This window comes from Gopherus evgoodei, chromosome 18 (genome assembly GCF_007399415.2).
Source record: "Gopherus evgoodei ecotype Sinaloan lineage chromosome 18, rGopEvg1_v1.p, whole genome shotgun sequence".
NCBI lineage: Eukaryota > Metazoa > Chordata > Testudines > Testudinidae > Gopherus > Gopherus evgoodei.
In genome coordinates this window covers 21570562-21583053 of record NC_044339.1, presented here as the reverse complement: position 1 = coordinate 21583053, position 12492 = coordinate 21570562, and the positions used below count along the sequence as shown (strand labels likewise).

The 12492-nt window shown below is 44.1% G+C and overlaps 1 protein-coding gene across 2 annotated transcripts in view; it reads left to right on the top strand.

Moving 5' to 3' along the window:
• Window positions 1-12492, top strand: part of DNAJC11 (DnaJ heat shock protein family (Hsp40) member C11) — a 77349-nt gene that overhangs the window by 42475 nt on the left and 22382 nt on the right. For both annotated transcript variants that reach the window (XM_030537323.1, XM_030537324.1), the window contains exons 5-6: window positions 7590-7718; window positions 8807-8929. In XM_030537323.1, the coding sequence (XP_030393183.1) occupies window positions 7590-7718; window positions 8807-8929 (252 nt within the window). The remainder of the gene's footprint in view (window positions 1-7589; window positions 7719-8806; window positions 8930-12492) is intronic.

Sequence of the window (12492 nt, the reverse complement as noted above, 5' to 3'; positions counted from 1 at the left end):
GAATTTTTAATTCTACTTTCAGCCAGCTTGCAAGTGGTAGCCCGCAAATCTAGGCGAGGCTGTGGAGGGCTCTGTTAGATGCGCCATTGCATGAGACGTATCTTTTGGGAGATGGAAAGAGAGAGAGATTCTAAAATACTTTAACGCTGACTTTCAAGAAACATTCTAACAAAAAAGCAGTCATTAAAGTCTGTTTTGTGCTCATAAGATTCAAAACCACCTATAGTAAAGAGACTTTCAGGTGGTCAGTTGATAATGCAGGCTGCTCTGAGGTGCTGTGTTTAATAACTCCCTTTCATATTGAATTTTTGCACTTTACAGTATGCTGCAGATTTAACTTTGTAGTAGGGCTCATAGTTCATTCTTACTGCTCACGTGCAGCTCCCACATTTCGGAATGTTGTTTTCTCTTCTCCTATATTCTCTGAACAGGTGGTGACGGTGAGTTGTTGGTAGCAGCGACCTCTCTCTCTCTCTCTCTCTCTCTCTCTCTCTCCCCCTCCCAACCCTCCCAAAATCCAGTGGCATAGGGGGTACTGTCATTCTTTTGAGAATATTTTTTAACGGTACCATCTGCTGCTTTGTCTGTTCTTGTATTTGAGCCAGTTTCCTTACCAAGATCTATCGGCTGTTTGAGAGCAACTTCACCTACTTGGTGATAGGGAAAATTTCTGTGTGGAATCTACTACATTGGCTCATAATCCAGTGAAATGCATCTTGTGGAAGGCAAGTAGCTGAAATATGTTTAAAAAAAACAGACAAACGAAAAACATTGACTAAGGGACAACTCCCCACCCTAGAATACTCAGTAAAGATGATATAAGGAGCACCTGGCTTCTTGTAATCTTCCAAAGACTTTGCATACAATGAGACTGCTTTTGGTTTGAAACTTTAGATATTGCTATTTTTGTTAAAGGTGAGCATTTTTACAAACTACCACTGGTGTAGAAAAAGAACAGGAGTGCCTAAGGTGCCACAAGTACTCCTGTTCTTTTTGTGGATACAGACTAACACGGCTGCTACTGTGAATGGTGTAGAAAAAGAAACCCCAAATACAAATCTGATGTCCAAAATAATACTAATGAGGAAAAAAAATACATTAATTGTCAGGAATCAATCTCTATAGTTCATAATTAGACAAAGGTGAGGACAGGTAAAACATACAGTAGAACCTCAGAGTTACGAACTGACCAGTCAACCACACACCTCATTTGGAACTGGAAGTATGCAATCAGGCAGCAGCAGAGACCCTCTTTCCCCCCCCCACCCCCCAAAAAAAAAAAAAAAGAAGGCAAATGCAATACAATACTGTGTTAAAAGTAAACTATTAAAAAAAAAAAAGCTGAAAAGTTTAAAAAAAATTGACATAGTAAGGAAACTGTTTGTGTGCTTCTTTCATTTAAATTAAGATGATTAAAAGCAGCATTTTCTTCTGCACAGTTAAGTTTCAAAGCTGTATTAAGTCAATGTTCAGTTGTAAACTTTTGAAAGAACAACCATAATGTTTTGTTCAGCGTTATGAACATTTCAGAGTTACAAACAACCTCCATTCCTGAGGCATTTGTAACTCTGAGGTTCTACTGTATCTATAAAAATAGCCCAAGTACCTTAGCTCCTCATCAGATTTATTTTTCATTCATAGATTCACTTTTTCTTTAAAATGACCTCATAAATTATTATGTTACTGGAGCGGGCCAGTGGACATTGAGAGCTAAATAATATCTATATAATAATAATTGACAAAGGAGGAGAGAGAGAAAAGGCAAACAGAGTCCATAAAAAGCAATAAGTATCAAGTGAATGGTTCATGAAAATGTGTGGGTTTTGATGGCTTCTTCAAAAATGTCTGGTAGATGATCATCTTGTTCCAGAGAAAATTACATTTTTAAGTTTAGAAACCACTAAGGTTCATAAGTTTTTTTTCTCTGATTTTTATTCTAAATTTTGAGAAAAAACTAAGGTGAGTAATTTTGATTTTCCTCAGTAAAGAGTAGCTGATGAGTAGGGTGCTACCAAAGTCACAGTCCATTTTGGTCAATTTCACAGAGAATTTAAAAAACAATAAATTTCATGATTTCAGATATTTAAATCTGAAATGTCACTGTGTTGTAACTGTAGGGGTCCTGACCCAGATGGGAGTAGTAGGGGGGTCATAAGGTTATTGTAGGGGGTGTCGTGGTATTGCCACCCTTATTCTGTGCTGCTGCTGGTGGGGTGCTGCCTTCAGCGCTGGACAGCCGGAGAGTGGCAGCTGCTGGCCGGGAGCCCAGCTCTGAAGGCAGCGCCACTGGCGGCAGCAGCAGCAATGCAGAAGTAAGGATGGCAGGAATGGGACTGTCACCTTTCTGTGCTGCGGCTGGAGCTGGACAGCCGGAGAGTGGCGGCTGCTGGCCGGGAGCCCAGCTCTGAAAGCAGCGCCGCTGGCGGCAGCAGCAGCAATGCAGAAGTAAGGATGGCAGGAATGGGACTGTCACCTTTCTGTGCTGCGGCTGGAGCTGGACAGCCGGAGAGTGGCAGCTGGCTGCTGGCCGGGAGCCCAGCTCTGAAGGCAGCGTCACTGGCGGCAGCAGCAGCAATGCAGAAGTAAGGATGGCAGGAATGGGACTGTCACCTTTCTGTGCTGCGGCTGGAGCTGGACAGCCGGAGAGTGGCAGCTGCTGGCCGGGAGCCCAGCTCTGAAAGCAGCGCCACTGGCGGCAGCAGCAGCAATGCAGAAGTAAGGATGGCAGGAATGGGACTGTCACCTTTCTGTGCTGCGGCTGGAGCTGGACAGCCGGAGAGTGGCGGCTGCTGGCCGGGAGCCCAGCTCTGAAAGCAGCGCCACTGGCGGCAGCAGCAGCAATGCAGAAGTAAGGATGGCAGGAATGGGACTGTCACCTTTCTGTGCTGCGGCTGGAGCTGGACAGCCGGAGAGTGGCAGCTGCTGGCCGGGAGCCCAGCTCTGAAAGCAGCGCCACTGGCGGCAGCAGCAGCAATGCAGAAGTAAGGATGGCAGGAATGGGACTGTCACCTTTCTGTGCTGCGGCTGGAGCTGGACAGCCGGAGAGTGGCGGCTGCTGGCCGGGAGCCCAGCTCTGAAAGCAGCGCCACTGGCGGCAGCAGCAGCAATGCAGAAGTAAGGATGGCAGGAATGGGACTGTCACCTTTCTGTGCTGCGGCTGGAGCTGGACAGCCGGAGAGTGGCAGCTGGCTGCTGGCCGGGAGCCCAGCTCTGAAGGCAGCGTCACTGGCGGCAGCAGCAGCAATGCAGAAGTACGGATGGCAGGAATGGGACTGTCACCTTTCTGTGCTGTGGCTGGAGCTGGACAGCCGGAGAGTGGCAGCTGGCTGCTGGCCGGGAGCCCAGCTCTGAAGGCAGTGCCACTGGCAGCAGCAGCAGCAATGCAGAAGTAAGGGTGGCCTGGTGCAGTATTGCTGCCCTTGCTTCTGTGCTGCTGCCTTCAGAGCTGGGCGCCTGGCCGGCAGCTGCCGCTTTCCAGCCAGCTCTGAAGGCAGCACAGAAGTAAGAGTGGCAATACTAAGCCCCTCCTGCCATAACCTTGCAACCCAACTGTCAGTGCCTCTTGGGTTGGGACCCCATTTTGAGAGACGCTGGCTTCCCCTGTGAAAGCTCTATAGCAGAGCTGGAAGTTAATATGCGGCTGCTTGTATAACACCAACTCCGGGGCTGGAGCTACAGGCGCCAACTTTCCAATGTGCTGGGGGGGCTCTGCCACAGGCGCTGCCCACACTCCATCCCTTCCAACCCCCTCCCCTGAGCCTGCCGTGCCCTCCCCCCCCCCCCCGCCCCAGCCTCCTACATGCCAGGAAACAGCTGATGGGGGGGGAGGGGGGCTGATTGGTGGGGCTGCCAGTGGGTGGGAGGCTCTGGGAGTAGGGGGAGCTCGGGGGGGCTGCTGACATATTACTGTGGCTCTTTGGTAATGTGCATTGGTAAATTCTGGCTCCTTCTCAGGCTCAGGTTGGCCACCCCTGCTGTATAATATAGGATAAAAGTACACCAAAGACCAGATTTCGTGGTGGAGCCCAGACTTCACAGTCTGTGATGTGTTTTTCACGTCTGGGAATTTGGTAGGGCCCTACTGACGAGGCCTTAGGCTTGCATGCAGAGAAGAAGGACTAGCACATGTGGGGTGCAGTATAAGAACTGTCAGTGCTGTGAGATCTTTTTACATAGTGGTAGAATGTTAACACGCTAGAGCGAATTACTTTACAAGATGATTTTTTTTATAGTGCAAATATACTTCAACTTGCAAAATGTGCATTTTCAAGAAATGTAGGTGGAAGTAAAGCAGGATTTAAACTCTGTCAGGAGTTTGAATACACAACCGTCTGAATAGCAGATTGAAGTTTGAGCAAGTAAAATGTGTCTCATTTCACAAGCACCATTCTTCAATTTATGTCTTTTTTTTTTTATTTACACTTTTGCTGCTGCTGCTTTCTATTTTTATTCACAATCCAAATTCAGCAAAATACTATTTCTTCATTGCTGAAGTTTGGTAACTCAATTTTTTAAAAGCATATTTAGTAGAATATGAACGTGAGTTACAAGCTGTAGCAAAAGCACTCTGCTGAGGTTGGATATTGGGTATGGAAAATCATCCCATTCTGGAGCTATGAGCAGTACATTTGCAAAAGATGAAGTGCAGCAGAAAAGCATCAGAACAGTTTTCTGTATTGCTAAAAGCAGTGCTCATATGCATACAATAGCACTTGATCAATCACTCTCTGGAATCTTGTCAAGCATGGTTGGTTGGCACTTAAGCCTGAAATATCTGCTTAGCTTCCTTTGGCTGTTGTGTTTGTTCACTTCCCAGAGGTTTGGAGCAGCAGCAGAGTACTGCAGAGCTTCCCTTGTCACTGACTCTTTGGCATTGTTTCAAAGAGCAGCACAGGGTATGAGAGGATGGAAACTTGAGAAACACTCGTAGACTTTGGAAAGCTGATGCACTCAAAGGTGACTTACCTGCGGAGCATCCTAAACAGTAGATTCTTTCCCAAGTAAAGTTTGGGAGCAAATGTTTTGTGCTACTGTAAACAAAGTAAAGCTAAATTTAATTTTATTATTTACTATTGTTCAAGGGACACCAACCTGAAATCCAGTCAGCTTAAAAAAATGATTTAAAAAAGGTTTTGGTACTGTACCTGAATTGTCTTGGAAATTTTTATGGTTTTACAGTCACGTTTTCCTGTTTTTAAAATGTTTCTCTTCTTTTGCTGTGTGGAAGATCCGCTCAAAAAAGTAGGAATAGATTATGAATTCTCTTAGATCTTGAAATCAGTAGGCTAATTTCAGTTTTGTCTTAAACCCTTCACGCTGGTTACAATGCATGCATTGGATTTAATTTTAGCACAACTTTTCTAAATCCCAGTAGTTCAACAATCCTAATGAAGCTTTGATTTCCAGTAAATACAACGAACAGTGACAGAAAATAACCACCTTCTTGGTACTATTGGATTTTCATTCCATCAGTAGACATCAGTATTCAGTTCTCAGAGTGGTCGCATAGCATTTTTCACTTTTCATCACAAATGTTTATGTAAACAGTTTGCATTACACTGTGAACATAGTGTGCGCTGCTTTAAAAAGAGATAAAAGATTAGAGCCATCCTTTCTAAGTCTTGAAATGCAGACCCATAATCAGTGTATCTCAGATGTGGCCACCAGGGGCTTTTCCTGCGCCCACAGCCTCCTGAGAGGTTATTTGGGGGGGTGGGGTAAGGGGCAGCAGCCCCTCCCCTGGGGCTGCCAGAAGAGCTTGGGTCTTGCCCCCTTCTGGAGCCACAAATGCTGGAGGAGCAAACAGCCGGTGTGAGTTCCCCATCTTCCTGGGGGCAGTGGGGCTTAGGCTTCTGGCTTCAGCTCTGGGGTGATGGGTGGCAGGATGTGGCCATGTGACAGCAGGCTCTGACCGCAGGGCTTCTGGCTCCTCACCCCCCTCATCGCCCTTGACCCCCGCTGTCTCTCCAGACCCCCTCACCTATTCACCCCATCACCCCTGCTGCCTCCCTACTCATCCCCATCCAAGGCTTAATTTGGTCCCCGGCTTGACAGGGCTGAGTAAGTCTGCTGTGAGAAGTGATATTTATATGTTTGTTAATATCATCTTTCACTGCTTCCCAGCTAGGTAACAAGTCTGCTGCTGTGAAAAGTGATATTAACAAACGTACAAATATCCCTTTTCACAGAAACAGACTTACTAGCCAGCAAGTCTTTAAAAAAAGAAAAAAGAAAAAGAAGAAAAAGAAACGACAACAACAAAAAAGACAAGAAGGCACCTTATTTGTGTTTTTATTCTGTTTAGGTCCAGTAAAGAATAGAGACAACTGAACATTATTTTTATTATTGAGTCTGCAAAAAAAACAAACCTAACATAAATAAATTACTATCATTTGGACATATGTATGTAAATATTTATTTGTTTTTCCTAAAGTTAATTAAGGATTTTAGGAAAAATTGTCATAGCAGCCACCAACAGACTCTAAGGCCACAAAAATTTGTTGTGAGAACCCCCCTAGATGAAGGGTGAAACACACCATCTTGAGCCCTTCAAACACACTGCCATTTTCCATGCATTTTCAGTATAGATAACTCAATTGAATTAGATAAATAGATAAATTCAATTGAATATCTGCACAGATTTAAAAAAGAATTTACTTCCATACACATGCTCCTGCTGTATTTTGATTTCTCTCTCACAAAATGACTTAGAAAGTTAATTTTAATCTCATATACTTGATGGTCTATTGGAAGCGGTATATTTCACATAAGATGGGACACTGTTTGACATAGTAGCAGGAGAAGATTCCCAAAGCCCTTTTCCACTGAGGCACCTGTGTGAGAGAGACAAGGATCTGATTATCCCTTTCACAACTGTGGGACTGATGACACAATTATTTGTATGAATGCAACAGCAGCCAGCCAAAAGGAGTGATTCTCAGGCCGGGCCTAAGTGGTCTAGAGAGGAAAAGGTTTAACCCCTCCTAAGCATTTCAGGATATGCTTATCTTCTTCAAGCACTCCTATTGATCATAAGAATCAAGCTCATCCAATCAGGGAACAGAACCAATAGCATGTGACTTATACAATCAGTGATGACTAGCTAACACAGCTCAAAATTAGGTTGTTTTCAAATATTTCAGAAGTGGAGGTGAACTTCTAGCTCAGTTTCATAGAAAAGATTAATTACAAAATCAGTGGGTTGGTTTTACAAAATTGAAGGGACAGAGTCAATTCTGAGGAAATAAAAATCCCTCTTATGTCTGAAACTGTTCTTCCTGTTTCTGTTATGTGTAACATCTTAAATATTTTATCTGCTGTTATAAAAAACACAGTAAATACTTCAGTCTGTTGTTCAGTTTGTTTATTTTGTGCCTCTGACAATGCTTTGCCATTTCTCTGCATAATCACTCAGTTTTCTGCTTTGTTTGTGGGAGCCTTTTCATACAGCAGAAGGGTGGGAAAACATTTTAAAATGGAAAAAAAAATGTATTTAAGTTGTAAAACATATATAAAGGAGTAGTAGTCCTTCAGCCTGCATACACTGACCATATTCGTGCTAGGAAATTGTTTTGCTTGTCTCTCCCCAGGGAACGATTAGTGTTGGAATAGATGCCACTGACCTCTTTGATCGTTATGATGAAGAATATGAAGATGTGCCAGGGAGCAGCTTTCCCCAGATCGAAATTAACAAAATGCACATATCCCAGTCCATTGAGGTAAAGTGAAATAAATACCAGCCCAAGTATAAAGAAGGTTCTGAGTTAATGAGGCGTAACAGCACACAGCACCACAAAATGGAACACTGCTTGCGGGGGGGTTCTCATCTTTATTTATGAAGGGGAGGGACGCAGTTACCTACTCTAGGGGACTGGGGCATAGAGATTCAGTTACAGCGGGGTCATGTGCTGACAAGATCTCATACATTTTTGAGGATGCAAATGCAGAGGTTTGTCTCCAGTTTGCGTGCTACAAAGGCTCTGCCTCCACTGCTAGAAAGTTTCCTTATCTAGGGATAGACTGGTTGCTGGGCTAAACATTTATTTCTCAAACACATTTTCAACAAGATGTTAAAATGTAAACACAAATTCCAAGGACAAACACTGGGCTTTGTATTTAAGCATGTGCTCCAATGTGAGTCCTGTCCCCTGCCTTCCCAGGAGTTAATACCTGGTAGTCTCACAAGTACTTTCACCTTGTTACCTGAAACTGGATTCATAGAGTTGGTTGATTTGCCTGGCAGTTCCTGAAGGCTTCAGAACCCAAATCCAAAGCAACAGGAGCATGAGTCGTCAAAGACTTCTGTTTCACTTCTGACATGAGTAAAAAGGACACAGTGGTTCAGTACTGACCAGTAGGAAGAGTGCCGCATGCTGAATTATCATGATTACCTGCTGCTGCACTCAGGTCTCCCAGTGAGGTATTAATCCAGTGTGACCCTGTATAACTTGTGAGATCTGACAGGATTGCAGACCTAGGTGTAGGTCTAGGTGTTGTAAGTATGTTTTCATAAATGTGCAAATAATGTTGTTTTGTGCTGGAATAGTGTCACTTGTCTGTATGCTGCACTCTTGCTTTGTAAAGTTTGACTATAGAACTTAGTCTGGTGGCCACACACAGTTCAAATGCCCAGGAACAGGAATTGAGAGAAAGGTAGCACTGTTTGGATAATTACATGTCCCTGTATGCTTACAAACTCTCCAGTCGTGCAGTTTTGGCTATGTCTTTGCAATATGTTCATTGGGTTTTTGTAACTGAGGTTGCTAATACCTCAGATTAATCCAATAACAATACATTTATTTTCCAGGCTCCACTGACTGCCACAGACACAGCGATACTCTCTGGCAGCCTCTCCACCCAGAATGGGAATGGAGGCGGATCAATTAACCTTGCTCTTAGACGGGTCACATCCCCCAAGGGATGGGGAGAGGTAGGAGCATCAACTGCGTGTTTTGTTTTTTTTTCTTCCCACCAGTCTATTTCTAGCCAGTTTGTATGAGTTCTTTATCCCAGTTTATGCAGTAAGTTGTAAACCAAAATGAAGAAGCTGTGCTGGAGTTTGAGAAATCTTGGTTGATTGGTTGGTTATTCAGAGCACTGGATGGCTACTCGCCTGAGACCACAGACCAGGTTTTTGTTGTTCACATGAAGCTATAGGGAAAACTAACTTAACTCCAGTCAAGTGTGATATAAATAGCTGCAAGCCCCATGTTGTCAGTTATCGGCTCTCCCTCTATGAGAACAGAAGTTAAATATTACTGAGGAAAATGGCTTTGATAAGAGGCGTCTCTGAGCAGAGGGTGTGGCGGCAGCAGTTTCAGCTGAAAATGGTTGCATTCCTTCCTGATCTTTCAGGGCATTTACGTGGCTTGGTTACATCCACTAGGTCAGTTTGATTAGCAGGGTCTGATTTGTTTAGTCAAGAAAATTTGTTTAAATCTGCTTATCAAAGGTGAATGCACTCTCACAGAAAAATGATGAAAGACCAAACTACTATATCACCTTGGGGTGAACACTTTTCGCAAAATGATCACTCCACATCTGACCTCTGTCTTCATCCTCAATGGAAACCTGCATAATACCTTCAAAAGAGGAGCCTGGGAGCTTAAATTCATATTTTGTTTGATACTAAAAATCATGGTCTTAATAAAAAGACACTAGATTTATGACTTCTTACAACAATCTGTAACCCACTAGCCCCCTTTTTTTGTCCTGTGACTGCAGGGGTATTGGCTACTGCACTTTAAATGGCCCTTTAGAATATGTGTTTATTACTTATGCTATACAAACTGTTCCACCTTGTATTTAGTTGTGACACTCTGAGTACCTTTCCCAGACCGGAAGAAGAGCTCCGTGTAGCTCAAAAGCGTCTCTCTTTCACCAACAGAAGTAGATCCAGTACAAGATATTACCTCACCCTCCTTGTGTCTCTAATATCCTGGGACCAACAGAGCTACAACATTGCAGATATCAAAGATGCTGGCTGTTCTGGAGAAATAGTGTCACGGTTTTATGGTAACTGCAGCTGTATTTTCCCCTCTGTGGTCCCTCAAGGGCACCCATATCAAGGTTTCTGGCTCCCCACCAGCACTTCTCCTGGGTCCGGACCTATGTGTCACTCCTTTCTGACCAGTGTTTTAAGACTGCTCAGCTCACTGATGCACACTGTGGATATCCCCAGCAAGCCAGACTGCCTAAAGGGCCCGCGTCTGTCCTCTGAGTGCTCTGATCAGTGTATTGCGAGCAGTTACAAATGACCACGAACCTCCTTCTAACCAAGTACATTTATTTTGAAGGTAAAAGCATTACAGCAAAAGCATCTAAAAACAATCAAAGAACCTACATGTGTGCTAAACAACTTACCCCCGAGGGCACCCCCAACTCCAAGGGCTCTAATAGGTGTCAGTCCTTCAAACCCCACAAGTTGTGGTTACAAATTCATATCAGTCTTTAGATCAGCAACCAGAACCCAAAGTGGGCAGCTCAGTGTTTCTTTATACAGCTTAGGATCTCTAGTACGCAGGAACAGGTAATCACCAGTTGATGGCCCTCTCCTCGGGTGTAGCTTCCAAAGGCGGAGTTTCTTTGCATAACCAGATTTGTGGTATTTGCATTAAGCACTCCCCAGGAAACCCATTTAATATATATTGTTCCAAAAGTCCATGCTTGTCTGGCACATTTCATTAAAGTCCTTTGAACTCTTTACAATTCCCATGTCTCTCATCTGTCACAGAGAGGTTGAGGGATTTTAGTTTATTTAATCTTCCATCTTTACAAATTCCCACCTGTACAAAATCCAAGAGTCCTTACTGTTGTTCCAAGAGCTATGAGACATCAAGATCCAATACCCAGTGACCTTACTCTTCTTTCCTTTTCAGAAGGTGAGGAAGACAAACTGAGACAAATCCAGTACCTTAAATGTGTTTAAAATTAGGGGAACAGACTCCAGCTTGTGGTTCTCCATGTCCTAGAAAATCTGTGATAAGCAGTACATGTAGGAATCCCAAAGCAATAGCTGTAGTGCTCAGTATGACATAAGGGTCCAGTTGTATGGGATGGCATCTTTTCATTCACATGCAGACCCTCCTCCCGTCTATCTCCATTTCCCTTGGGATTTATTTGGAAAATGAGTTTGTACTTGAAGGGTTTGTCTCTGGTCACTGAACTCTGAATCTGATGGAAAACAAATAACTGTAAATAAATGTCTAATAAACCTACTTACGAGAACAAGAACTCAGGGAACAAGAACTGATTCTGGAATTTTTCCCTATTGAAAGGTAGCCAGTTTAACAACTGTTTCTGCCGATGAGACTGAACAGTGCCAAATTAACACTGAATTGCAGCCTTGAAAGTCACCCAGACTAATAAATGAAACAGCAAGAGCATTCTACAGACTGCAACACTGTGCTGTAACAGATGTGCTGACGGGGTTTAACGTGAAACTCTCCTGAGAACTCCCTCCAGTCATCTGTGAGATCTATAAACAATGCAGTGGAAAAAAATGCAAATACAAAGAAATAAGCATTGAAGCCAAGGACTTGCATCTTCAGAGGGCAGCAGCCCAGTTCTTGGATGGCATCACATATTTCAGGGAGTCCTCCTGCTTCTAGTCCCTCTTCACAAGTTTAGGAATGAGGTCCTTTGGCTGACCGCAGAAGAAAAATGAAGTTGGAATGAAAGCTAATGACAATAGATCAGCCCCTTTAAAGAAGGTGCTCGTAGCTGGGGGTTCTGCAGTGGAATGTTATATCTTTTTTAGTGAGCGCTTCCCTATGCTAGCACTGAGGATGTTGGTGTGAGTGGAACTCAGAGGTAGGTCTCCCTCCCTTCTCTGAGGTGGTGCCTCCATCAGGTTGCTCCCAAACCATCTTCACTTTCAGAGAGGATCTTGAGCAGCTTCTGTGCACATTGCAGGGCCTGTGTTCCTGCTTGGAGATCTGGCTTAGAACGTACGGTTTGAAGGTTTTTAACACGTTTGTGTTCCTCCCTTTTTCTTGTCCCTGTAGCTCTTCTTCTAGCTGGTGGTGGCGATGTTGGCACTTGGGTATGTCTACATAGCTCCTGGCAGCAAGTCTCCCAGCCTGGGGTAATTGGCTTGGGCTTGCACTAGGGCTCAAAAAATAGTTGTGTAGACAGTGCTTTGAAGCCAACCCTCTCAGAGTTGAAGCCACAGCTTCAAAGCACTGTCTGCACAGCTATTTTTTGAGCCCTAGTGCACCCCAGGCTGGGAGACCTGTCAGTCTTATCCAGGGAGTGCCACCTGGCAGAAAATCTAGATTCAAGTAAGCAGGGGGAGTGAATAGCTGTTTCTAAACTGTCACCAGCAGAGCACCATTAGTTTAGAGATGTAGCCAGCTACTTCTCTCAAGCGCCCAGCCTCACGAGTCGCTGTAGGAAGCACTGTGTTTTCAGGATGTTGAACTGCAGAGTGAGACCTAGATTCATAAGCAGTGTCATGGAGTTTGCTTAGGAACAAAAGCACATGTGTCCTGG